General features: G+C 47.3%; 2 protein-coding genes across 2 annotated transcripts; both read left to right on the top strand.

Annotated features, from left to right (window-relative positions):
* The first annotated feature begins 260 nt into the window (after window positions 1-260).
* On the top strand, window positions 261-11,345 carry TXNDC12 (thioredoxin domain containing 12). Its single transcript, XM_054384421.1, has 7 exons — window positions 261-351; window positions 3,656-3,716; window positions 8,898-8,950; window positions 9,602-9,675; window positions 10,144-10,213; window positions 10,302-10,385; window positions 11,187-11,345. The coding sequence occupies exons 1-7, from the start codon at window positions 261-263 to the stop codon at window positions 11,264-11,266; spliced, it is 513 nt and encodes a 170-aa protein (XP_054240396.1). The 3' UTR covers window positions 11,267-11,345.
* KTI12 (KTI12 chromatin associated homolog) lies at window positions 5,205-5,927 on the top strand. The gene has a single exon (XM_054384420.1). The coding sequence runs from the start codon at window positions 5,205-5,207 to the stop codon at window positions 5,925-5,927; it is 723 nt and encodes a 240-aa protein (XP_054240395.1).
* Window positions 11,346-13,008: the final 1,663 nt, after the last annotated feature.

Here is a 13,008-nt window from a genome sequence, read left to right as displayed (position 1 = left end):
CGAAGTACCGTGACCGAAGTGGACACAGCTGAAAGGCCGGGGAGAGAAACCCCTACAGCAACTCCCCGCCACCTCTTCCCTTCCGCAGCACTTCCGAGCACAGAGGTGGGGGCGGCGCACCGCCCACACCCGCCTCACATCACTTCCTGGGCTCTAAAAAAAGGTTTAAAAAAAAAAAAAAAATCACCTAAGCTGATCCGGTCCCGTTTTGGAGGTTTAGTGGCTGCACCCAAGGTGCCGCTGCTGCCCGCGCCGACACCATGAAGGCTCAGCCCGCGGCAGCGTCCATCTTCTGCCTGTGCCTGGTGCTGGCGGCCTCCGCAGCCTCCGCCGCGGAAGGGCTCGGAAAGGGTCAGGCAAACGTTTTCTTCGGGCTTTTCTCTCAGCTTTTGTCATTGTCGCGAATGGGTGTTCCGGGGCCGGGCTGGTTCCCACAGCCCGCGGCGAGCAGGGGGCCGTGGGGGCGGGGGGAGGCCGGGCTGGCCTGGCACTGCCGCCGCCGTTTAGAGGGACACCGCTGCCTTTGGACGTTCAAGATGAAGGGGGTCTTTAACCGATCTTTGGCATCGTGGTTGTGTTCTGGCTAAACTCAGGTTTAGCCCTTCGAGGGGCTCCGCTTTCCCCTGGCAAAGGCAGGGGGGGCAGCAGCCCCTCAGTGCCTCCACCCTGCCTGGTGCTGCCCGTCAGCTCCGCTCAGCCTCTGCCGGCCCCTGTCTGCAGGCTCCTGGCAGACGGTGAATGGCTCTTGCTTCCCGCCCTCGGCTTCCCTTTTCCTTCCCGACCGCTCCTCACCTCTCCTCTGGCACGCCGAAGCCTCCCTGTGTGATTGCCATGTCCGATAGCGCGGTTCAGTCAGGTTGCGCCACGGCCCCGAGCTTCGCCCCGGGTGGTGGCTTCAGCCCGTCTGAGGAATCGATCTCCTCTAACGCAGTGTGATCAATGACCGCAAGGCTTTGTGGTGTGCATTGCCAGGCGTTCCCAATTGTTTTACAGTTAATTCCTCAGGTGACTTTCATTCAAAAAGAAACACTCTACTATGTGTTGTGTAGTGCTTTTTAAAAACGTACTGAAACTCACCACGAAGGGAGGTTTAGTTTAAAAAAAAAAAAAAAAGAATTAAAAAGTGTTTCCTAGCTAGAACAGTCTGAGGTTTCCCCTGTTGTAAATGTTGGCGTTTGAATGAAATAGCTGCTCTGTCAATATTCTGAGTAAACATGACTTCTGCTTATGGATATAAACTACAGCACATGGCTATAAACTACAGCACAGGAGGTGCCACCTCAACATGAGGAGGAACTTCTTCACTGTGAGGGTCCCAGAGCACCGGAACAGGCTGCCCAGAGAGGTTGTGGAGTCTCCTTCTCTGGAGACTTTCAAGACCCATCTGGATGCATTCCTGTGCAAACTCTGCTAGATTTTATGGTTCTGCTCTGGCAGGGAGGTTGGACTCGATGATCTCCAGAGGTCTCTTCCAACCCCTAACATCCTGTGAAAGTCCCCAAACCACCAATTCACTGGGGCAGACACATACCACCCATTCCATTTGCTCTCTAAAGACCAGGTTCATGTGGTGATTTCTTTTGTGTGTTTTTCTGAAACTGATGTAATTTTGAATGTGTTACAAAAGCAGGAGCTTGAAGTGACTGGGGTCTGGGCATTGTGTGTTAACTGATCTGCTTTTTGCTCTGCTACAAACGTTGCTTTGTATGCGTGTGTTGGTATGTGTGTGACAGAACACGGACCAGACGTCCTCACCTTACCCATAACTGCTGTGGTAGGGATAAGACCCCAGCACCTGCCAGTCCCAGAATCCAGGGCTCTTACTGTAGCTGTTTGACAAAATTAACATTTGTCTCATTTTTCCCCCACTGCCCCAATAAAGACTTGCACTGACAAAGGTTCAGAAAGTTAAAATAATGAAAAAGTTTGATTTATTAAAGAGACGGACACAACAGATTGGGAATTGCCAATGAGAAATGTGCTGGTTGCAGGGGATCGAGTTCATAAACCCTAGATAACAAACAAAGCCAGACACAGAAATCTTTGCAATAGTGCTGATATATAGTGGAAATGCAGGAGAAGTGAAGCCATACGTTGAAGCTGTAGTTCTTACTAAGAAGGTATCCCTGCTTGGATGGATGAAGAGGATCACAGCATATCCACTGTCCTTGTCTCTGCTAAATCCAGTCTTCCCCCTCCAATGCTGCTGCAGAGATATGTTCCTGTTGTGTTTTTTTACATCCTGACCTGTCTGTCTCTGCCTTCTAGTTGAGGTTTAGCCTGATTTGGGTGGAGGGTCGAGAGACATAGTCATGTGTGCTTAGCATCTGCTCCACCTGTCTCATTATTGCACTGAGGGGTGTCAACTTCATCATTAAAATTGCTTTAAATTAACTAGGCAAAGGTCTTCACCCAATCACTACCTTCAAAATCGGTTTCAAAGCTGAGTGGTTTTGTTGTTTCAGCTTTGCTTCAGTAGTTTTAGCCAAAACAGGGCTGTCTTTTCTTCATAAGACTCCTTCCTGCAGCCATATGGCAGGTGAGCTTCATGGGCCTGCATTTAACATAGAGGGCTCTTGGTTCTAAACCACCTCACCCCTGAAGTGCATTCAATTAACCTGAAGTCCTGTCCCATGGTAAGCTAGGCCATTACCCCACATAGCACAACTAAATATTTGATATGTTGCATCATATATGTGCATAGTTGTTCATATCAGGAGAGAAGAGAGGGTAATGAAGATACTGTGCCAGCTGTTCACAGCTCCCGCATGCTGAACTCGGATGCCATGAGATTTTGCTCACTTTATTTTTGGCTTTCTCCAGCTTCTTTGCCATATTTGTCTATGGGAGACAACATCCACTCTCTCTTGTGCCAGCACTGGGCAGTCTGTAGCTCCCGACCACTGTATAGCTCTCCAAATCTGCCCTGCTCAGCACCCTAGGGGAGGAGGGGGGGGTTGTTGACTAATCCAGACCCTCAGGGGATGGGAAGTGGCAAGCAGAGGCTGACAATTAGTCATCCAGTACAGGTGTGCATTACTGGAGCCATTAGGCCTTGGAGGTCTTCCAGGGGAGTGCCCCTATGAACAGTTCCTGGATCTCTTTCATCTGGGCTTCTCTGTGGTTTTGATAAGGGAAATTTCCTGCATTGTTTGGTCATGGAGTTCTTGTTTGCTCTTTGACAGTATTCTCATCAGCAGTAATGCTTAGCATGATAATTTAAGAGCCATTAGTGATTTTATGTGGGCCTAGGAATTTTTAAGTTTCAAATTCAGAGCAATTTAGGAAGACAAATGCTGACATGTTTAATTTGTCACTACTCAGTTAAATGTTCATGGCTTGAAAAAGCTGAGGAATAATCAGAAAGCCCTTCAGTTTTAATCTCTGTTTGGGGGATTTAAATGACATTTGCTTATATAAAAAATAAATATTCATGAGTGTGGCATGTTTCTGTTAATTGATTTCAGTGGGATTTTCCTCATAAGGCTATGTGGGTTGTTTTTTTGCAGAAGTCTTGCCAGGACTGGGATTATAGTTGGCTTTGGGAAAAAAAAAATATAAAATGAGCTGAAAATATTCCTAAGGGTCGGACTGGTTCCCTCTGTTAGTTGCCATGTTAAATTATGCAGCATTTATAAACCCTTCTCTCTGGCAGGTTTTGGCGATCATATTCACTGGAGAACACTGGAAGATGGGAAGAAAGAGGCAGCAGCCAGGTAAGTTAACTAAATACAGAAAAATGTCTTTAAAGACATTCACAAAGGTTCTGTCTCACTCCTAAATTTATTCACAGAAAAGAGGAGTCCTTGACAAGCATGAAGGTGGCTTAGGAGACTGCCTAGATCCATAGAGCTCATTAGGGAGAAAATGTGGAATTTCATAACTTTGCTGAGAATACCTAAGTTTAATCGCTGGTCTGATTAAATGATGGAATTCCCAGCATGACTTTGAAGAGAAAATAATTGAGTAAAGACAGATCATGGTTCTCAGACCCCCAAACGCATGTTTAAGGGGATCAGTGGTTTAAGCAGAAACTTTCTGGGGCTAAGCTTAAATGCTAGTAAGGACTCTGTGAGAAGGTTAAAAATGACATTCTGACACATTTCTTTCCTCGGGATTCCTTCTGTTTCTTGTTGAAAAGGAAGATTGTCTGCTTGTATTGTATGCTTGAGAAGGAAAATTGTATGCTTGTAAGTTCTACTTGTACTTACTTAAAAGTATAACCTAGATCTGACAGCGCTGACGTGGGCAGAAATTCCTTCTGCCTTCCAGGCTTGCTGTTTCATTGAATTCTGCTCTCAGACTGAGCTGTCTGGCAAGTTCTGCACTCTAGTGTAGATACCAAATCAACCCAGATGGCATGGTCCAGAGGCCTTGCAAGTTTTTATCATGGGATATTCTAATGTTTATTTGATACAATTGTGTAAAAACATAGATTATTTCAGTATTTGGAGGAATAATTGCAGTATTATGTTGCAGTGAAGCAGAGAAAGCTTTAAAATGAGACAGAGGAAGGAGGGGTGGCAAGCTCTTGTGTGTAGGCAGGATGAGCATTTCTGCTCTGAAACACCCCACGAGGGATGGCTGGAATGCATGTTGGTGCTCTCTCCATTCATTGCTGGACAGACTTGCTCACCATTTGAGTTCAGCAGCATTTGAGTGCTACTGAATGGAAGGACTGGAAGAAACCAGCAACCACGAAGATAAACCTAAACCCCAGATTTTTTGTTCTAAGTCTGACCTTAGGCCCATAGATGAACAATTGTATGAAATGATCTGCTATGCATCAAGTGAGATACATCAGAGCCAAGTGGTCTAGAAGTGCTGGGGCTTCAGTTTCAGATAAGAAGCACAGTCTGGATGTGCTGGAGACGCCTTATTTTAACGTTCCCTGTGGGTAAAGGTGGGGATCCAGCTCCCGTACAATTAGTGTGCGCCTGGTTCTCAGGGATAGCCGCGGTACGAAAGCGCTTTTCAGCGGGAGGCCTGGCGGGACGGTGGCCCTGGGCCAGACGCGCGCTGCGAGGAGGCGAGTGCCCTTGGGATAGGCCCTTGCGCCGGGCTGCCGAGCCCGCACTGCCCGAGCCCGGGAAGCAGCGGAGGCGCTGGCCGCGGTTGCCCGGGCGACGGAGAGCGAGGTGCGGCGCGCCCCGAGCGGAAGCAGTCGCCGTGTCCGTCCGGGTCGGAACGGCGGCGGGAGGAGCATGCCGCTGGTGGTGCTGTGCGGGAGGCCGGGCAGCGGGAAGAGCCGGCGGGCCGCGGAGCTGCGGGAGGCTCTGGGCGGGCCCGAGAGGCAGGCGCACGTCGTGGCCGAGGCGGAGGGCGGCCGGGCGGCGCTGCGGGCCGAGGTGGAGCGGCTGCTGAGCCGGCGGGACGTGGTGATCGTGGACGCGGGTAACGAGCTGCGGAGCATCCGCTACGAGCTGTACTGCACGGCGCGGCAGGCGGGCACGGCACGCTGCCTCCTGCACTGCGCCGGGGGCACGGGCCGCCCCGACGAGCCGCCCTTCGAGCCTCCCGACCCGGGCAACCGCTGGGACCGGCCGCTCTTCACGGTGCACGGCGAGGAGCCGCTTCCGCTGGCCGACATCCGCGCCGCCCTCTTCGAGACCGCCCCGCCGCCGCCGCACCGCGCCACCCGCACCCAGCCCCTGCAGTCGTGCGGCTTCCTCCATCAGCTCGACCGCGTCACCCAGGAGGTGCTGGCCGCCGTCATGGCCGCCCAGAGGAGCGGGGTGCAGCCCGGGGAGCTGGTCCGCGTCCCCGGCGTCGCCGAAGGGCTGGTGCTGAACCGGCCCGTGAGCATGGCCGAGCTGAGCCGTCTGCGGAGGCAGTTTATCAGCTACACCAAGATGCAGCCCAGTGATGAAAACTTGCCCCAGCTGGCCAGCATGTTCCTGCAGTACCTGAGCCGCAGCATCCAGTGAACCCTGTCACCTCTGCTACACAGGGCACTGGGCCACGATTTGGTCTCAAAGGACTTGCAAGAGGAGGATTATGCTCTCCAGCCACAGACCTGATAGAGCTCTGGTCGAGCGTATTACATATTGGATCATTTGGCAGCAGCGGCTCTGGGAGGATGGATGCCGTGTCCTTGCAGCAGCTGAACAAGCTATATTGCTAAGAGGATCTACTGGGATGCTGTTCCTCCACCTTGCCACTTGCATCCTTTGAAAGGAAGAGCTACTGTTGCATCTCCAAGCAAGTGAAGTCTCCTATGGAGACATAAACGCCAGTAAGCAAATAGTGTCTGAGCATGAAAACCCAAAAGGAAAACCTTTCCCTTCCATGTCGACGTGTGTATGTCTTGAATAAGAAGATTGCTGTTCAAGATTGTCTCCAGATGATGTCAAGCTGCAGAAGAAACTTCAGGTCCAGAACTGCACCAGGCTGTATTTTTAGGGTGTGACTGTTTCATAAAACCCTGCTGAACACAAGAGAGAGATTTGCAAGCTCTGCACAAACAGAAGGGTGCTGGCTTGGCAAACTCAAACCTCTGTTTCAGGTTTAACAATAAAATGTGTGCCTTAAATGGAGGCTATGTCTTTTCTGTGCAAGGTCATCATTAAATGCCTTTGAAAACACTTGTTTAAGAATGGGTACTCTCATAGGAAGACTGGGCTAAAATGTCAGTGTCTCTGCTGGGTGAAACTGATGAGTTTGCACCAGCTGTGGTGGGTGACTTCATTCTGCACTTAGTTTCAGCTAAGTTCAGTCTTTGCTATACCACATGTACAACTAATAGAAGTTTTTCACTTCCTGGTGCATACTTAATCCCCTGTTTCAATAACCTCTGTGTGTTGGGTTTAATGTCATGAGTAGTGCCGCCTGGGAGGCAGAGCTCCTGTGGGGCAGGAAGGCTTCCTGCAGTGAGAGTGGCTGTGTGGGTATCAGCTGCTAGGTGGTTGTACACATTGCAGGGCTGAGGAGCCACTGCAAAAATGTTTGGTGTAAGGTTATTTTCCCTGTCAAAGAGAATAAAGCTGTGAAAATAGGTTCAGTATCTTGAAAACCTCTGTGAGCTCTCACTGAGAGTTGGTATTCCAAGACTGCAAGCATGTCTGTTTCAAATCTGCTTTGAAAATTTCTCTTAACTTTAGAAACAAAAGGTGTGTTGCAGTACTGATTCCCAGATGATTTCACTCTTCTAAGGTGAAGCATTGATCTTTGATGATAAGAACAATGTGTGTTTTCCAGGCTTAAGTCATCCTTTACTCAAGAAAGAGGGGACTGGAGCACTGCCCAATGAGGAGAGGCTGAGAGCCCTGGGGCTGTTTAGTCTGGAGAAGAGAAGACTGAGAGGGGATTTAATAAATGTTTCTAAATATCTGAGGGCTGGGGGTCAAGAGGGAGGGGACAGGCTCTGCTCATTTGCACCCTGTGATAGGATGAGGAGCAGTGGATATAAACTACAGCACAGGAGGTTCCACCTCAACATGAGGAGGAGCTTTTTCACTGTGATGGTCCCAGAGCACTGGAACAGGCTGCCCAGAGAGGTTGTGGAGTCTCCTCTGGAGACTTCCAGACCCATCTGGATGCATTCCTGTGTGACCTGTGCTAGATTCTCTGGTCCTGCTCTGGCAGGGGGGATTGGACTTGATGATCTCCAGAGGTCCCTTTAAACCCCTAATATCCTGTGATCCTGTGTGATCCTGTGAAACAATGGGGAAAAAAGAAGGTGGATTTCATCATCAGGAAAAGGATGCTGGTACAGCACAAGCTTTGCTAGGGAACTATGTATTCTTGCCCCTTACTGCAGAGTCCTATGTAAAGAAGATGGTACCACTGATTGGTTCTAAGGGGCAGACTTCTATGTGAGCTACTCTAAATGGTAATGGTTTCCTCTCCACCCGTTCCTGCTTCCAAAGGCCAGAACTGAACACTGCAAAGATTTATTTTGTAGCTCTCTACAGCTAAAGATAAACTCATACATCAGTCCTGGTAGTAATTCACTAAGTCACTGATTGTGTATAAAGGTGCTTGTGATTTTTCTATGTGAAAATGTCACTTTATTTTTACCTCCTAACAGCCCAATGAGTTAACAGTGGCAGAAAGCTCACAGCTTGCTTTGCTTGGCATATCCTGAAAGAAGCAGCCAGGTCATATATCTTCTCTAGATTACTTCCTTCCCTTCACCTAGTTTTAGGCTGGTCTTAACTGTTCTGGAAGCTGTATCATTATTACCACTTCCCTTGGATACTAGTCCATAGTTTAAGGGTTTTATTGGTAAGAAGAAAGGAATGAGATTCCCAGTTCCTTGTTCTTAGAGTTACTTAGCTTTCTGCCCTAGTCAGGATTCACCAGTTCAGCTGCTGGGTGGTAGCAACAATGAAAGTTTCCTCATGCAGAAAGCTTGGAGGTAAGTGTTGTACTACCTGGATGTGCTGAACAGGAAAAGAAGTCACCTGTAGTTGTATCACCTCTATTGTCAGGTAAAATTGATGCATAATAGTCTGGAGCAATGAAGTGGTGGATTAATTGAATCACCAACACTAACAACAGGGAGTACAGGAGATATCTTTAGTGCCTCTTTGTCTGATCACATAATGCAGGATACATTGTAAAGGAGCCTCGAGAAGTTGACTTTGGTAAGCCTGATGTCCTCAGGAGGTGAGGGATTAAAGGGATTTTTGAAGAACAGGGATAGATACTGAAGTCTTTACAAGAGCTGTTGGCTGGCAGTTATAATGAATTATTATTACACATGTTTGAAGATTGGGAAGACTTTCTGCAAGACAACCTTAAATGACAGCAGAATCTCTTTACACCTCTCATTTGCTGTTCTGTTTAGCAACTTTGCAGAAATCTTAAAATGTACCTATAATACAAGCTCAACTGTAAGCTTTCTTTGATAGTTTTCTTTTTCTTTCTCTTTTTTTTTTTTTTTTTTTTTTTAGTGGTTTGCCTCTTATGGTTATCATCCACAAGTCTTGGTGTGGAGCTTGCAAAGGTAAATACTAGAGCTTGTTTAAATTCCTAAGGAGCTTCTGTATGCATATCATGTAACCATGGGAAACCTGAACTCTCATTCAAAATGTAGCTAGAGGTACTTGTGTTTCACTTAGGGTGGTGTAATATCACACTATCTCCCCTACCTCTTAGCACTGTCCAAAGCCAACCATGCCTAAATGCAGCAAAATAATCAGCTGTAATAGTGCACTCATGTCGTGGCTGCAGTTTCTCCTGCACTTGGCTCTGAAAAATGGAATAGAATGAATGGGTTTCAAGGATTCAGGGTAAATTGCCATGCTCTTTCAGTATCTGGGCATAATGGCTAAGCTTAAAGGATGAGCTAATTGAGTGAGAGCAGTGGTTTAGGGCAAGCTTTTTGTTTCTGTTCCATTGGTTCAAATCTGTCTGTTGGCCAGGCTTCATCATATGGTTGCCCAGCAAGCCTCAGTTCTCTGCTGTTCTGAGCCTGGCTTGAGCAGGTGGATACCTCTCTTCCATTTGCTTACTGCTTATGGAAGAGTACCAGCACTCCAGAGGGAGCAATGAAGTTCAGATTTTGAATGCTGGCTTGCCTGCAGATCTGAAATCTTTTCCACTGTCATTATCACACACCTCTTCATTTTTTTTCTTTTCCCTCCTCCTCAATTAGCCTTAAAGCCGAAGTTTGCTGAATCCAAGGAGATCTCTGAACTTGCCCATAATTTTGTTATGGTCAACCTTGAGGTATGCTGCCCTCTGGTTTGTATCAATGCTACTGCCTAGAAATTAACCATTTGGTTGCCTTTGTGTACATCCTAAATGCTGCACCCCTGGGCAGGTATTCAGGGTTGATGAATTGAGCTGATTGTTTTTAAAAGAGTTGTCTTCAGTCTGGTTATTTCAGTTGTGTTTACAAACCTGGCTCTATCATGGTCTCTAACAGTTTGTGCCTTCTGCCATTCTGGTGCTGCAGTGAAGGAGTTTACATTCTCATGACATATCAAATGTTCCTACACAGAAAAAAAAAAAAAGATTATTTTCACACATGATACTTGTTTAGTTATAAAACTGAGAGTGGAGGATACTGCACTTACCTAGGCTCTGGGGTAAATAGAATCTGAAGGCAACAGCTTGTTGCTTTAAAAGGAATTATGTGCTTCGTTGTTAGATACATTCCTCATGTGTTCCCTCTCTTCTGTCTTGCTTTGGTAGGATGATGAAGAGCCAAAGGATGAAGCCTTTAGTCCTGATGGAGGTTACATTCCCAGAATCCTCTTCATGGGTAGGCCATCCACAGCTGTTGTATCCACTCACAGGATTGTGTTGCTATTGTCTTACCTAAACTTCCTGTTTGATTTCTTGTTTCATAGACCCCAGTGGAAAAGTCCACCCAGAAATCATAAATGAGAAAGGAAACCCCAGCTACAAGTACTTCTATACTAACGCTGATCAAGGTAGGTGCTAAGTAGTTTGAAGTGCTTTTAGAAGCATTCAGAATCATCACAGAATCATAGAACTGTTAGGGTTGGAAGGGACCTCAAGGATCATCCAGTTCCAACCCCCCCTGCCATGGCCAGGGACACCTCACACTACAGCAGGTTGCTTACAGCCACATCCAGACTGGCCTTAAAAACCTCCAGGGATGAGGCTTCCACCATCTCCCTGGGCAACCTGTGCCAGTGTCTCACCACCCTCATGGGGAAGAATTTCTTCCTAATATCCACTCTGAATCTACCCATTTCTAGTTTTGCTCCATTCCCCCCAGTCCTATCATAACCTGACACCCTAAAAAGTCCCTCCCCGGCTTTCTTGTGCCACCTTCAGATACTGGAAGGCCACAAGAAGGTCTCCTCAGAGCCTTCTCTTCTCCAGACTGAACAGCCCCAACTCTCTCAGTTTGTCCTCATAGGAGAGGAACTCCAGTCCTCTGCTCATCCTTGTGGCCCTTCTCTGGACACGTTCCAGCATCTCCAGATTCTTCTTGATTCACCTCATGATTCATAATCATTATCATGATTCACCTCCCTACCTACTGTAATGTCTGTAGAACCTAGTTGTCTCCAGCTGTGGCACAGAATGTGGTGCCATTCCCAGCTACAGAGAGTTGGGAAAAGACTGTAGAACTGCTTGGGTTTTGTCCCACAGGCTAATTTGTAGATTTACGTTCTGAAGCCTTGTTGGTTTAGAACACTTTCAATACGAGTCCATCTTGATGTTTTCACGTTGAGATTAACAGTTGGTATCTCTCCTTTCAGTTGTCCAAGGGATGAAGGAGGCCCAGGAGAAGCTAACAGGTGATGCTTTCAAACAAAAACACCTGGGAGATGAACTATAATGAATACACTGAATGATGCTTTTCTGTCATTTCAAAACCCTCAAAGGAAATGATTAAACAGACCAAGAATGTAGGTGCATTGGAGGGACATCATTCTCCCATCCACAACGTTAGGTTAACACACATCATTGATTGCAGTGTTATCTCCTCTGCCTGGCAGTTTGTACTCTTACTGGTTATTTGCAAGTAGGTGATGTGCAAACACATCACTTCCTGTGTTTGAGCAGACACTAATACTTGGTGTTAAAAGGGAGGTGTGGAGGACAGAACCTTCATTTGAGGGCAGTGTGATTGGAATAACTACAAAGCAGCTGATGTTTTGACACTTAATCAGGGTCAGATCCCTCCTTCCCCACTGGTATTATGTGATCCCATTGTTTTTACTGGGAATTCCAATGAACAGATCATGTTTCTAGGCCAGGTGTTTTCTAGACATCCCAGACCACGAATTCTACCACTAAGCCAAGCAGACTAAATGTCATGAATGTCCAAGCAGCATGTGAAACTATTAGCTCTGCAAACATATTTTTTTGGTATATGTGTGTGTGTAAACCTGTGTGGTTCATCTTTCTTTGCCTCTGGGCAGCAGTGTAACTTTCTCACCTTTTGATTGCTGTCCAGGTGAGGGTGGGTTATGGCAAAGCTTTACAGGGGGGGTTTCCCTCGATTCTTCAAATGTTTCTTGGTGAATGCCTTGCCATCACATTGTACTGTATTTTTGTACCAGGGTGAAAAATTAAACCTTTTTAAACAGAAGCATGCAGGCAGTGTTCTGTGCTAAAGGGTATAGCTTAAGGATGGAGGGGGTGGCGGGGGATATACTTTTATGTTGCAGTGGTTGTTAACATTGAAGGTCACAGCTGAAGAAGGTTTCTCCTGATTATAATGCAACTACAATTCAGCCGTTCTTGCACTGTCTCTACTGCTGAGGGCAGAGTTAATGCCTAGGTTTTAGCTCCTGGAACTGAGAAGAAAACTGAAGGGGGGAAAGCTCCCCTCTTTGTGACCTGCTGGCAGCCCTTGCAGCGCAGCCTAGGATGCTGTTGGCCTTCTTTGCCACAAGGGCGCATTGCTGGCTCATGGGCAGCTTGGTCTCCGCCTGCACTCCCACCTCCTCCTCTGCAGAGCTGCCTTCAGACTGTCAGCCCCCAGCCTGGACTGATTATACCTCCCCAGCCAGAAGACTTCCTGAACTTCCTGACAACCCTCGCTGCTCATTTCTCCAGCCTGTTGAGGTCCTTCTGCACAACCACCTGGTTGTCAACCACTCTCTGGTTTTGTATCTGCTGATGGCTGCTGAGAGAGGACTCTACCTGTTCATCGAGGTTATTAATGAAGGTGTTAAAGTATCGACCTCAGGGTTACTCCACTAGTGATGAGCCCCTTTCAGCCCAACAGTTCTGCCAGTTTTCTGTTCACCTCACTGCCCATTTCATCAGTTTGCCTGTGAGGATGCTGTGGCAGACAGGTCGAAAGCCTTAGTAAAGCCAAAATAAACACCACCTCCTGCTCTTTCCTCATCCACCAAGCTACTCATCTAAAGGAAAAAAATCGTGTCCAAAAGCTGCTTGTCATAGCTTTCCATAACAGAGAGAGAATTTTCTACAGGTACTTTTTGAAGAGCTCAGGACATTAGTTGGGGAAAATTGTACACACTAAACCCAACTTGTCTGCTGAGTCCATTTTTACTGTTCACTAGTGTTATGAATTCAGGGCATTACAAGGCATGGACTCAGTGGAAA

The sequence above is a fragment of the Indicator indicator genome, chromosome 10, assembly GCF_027791375.1.
Source record: "Indicator indicator isolate 239-I01 chromosome 10, UM_Iind_1.1, whole genome shotgun sequence".
NCBI classification, from domain to species: Eukaryota; Metazoa; Chordata; class Aves; order Piciformes; family Indicatoridae; genus Indicator; species Indicator indicator.
The sequence above is the reverse complement of the archived record's forward strand: the minus strand, read 5'-3'. Positions and strand labels throughout refer to the sequence as shown.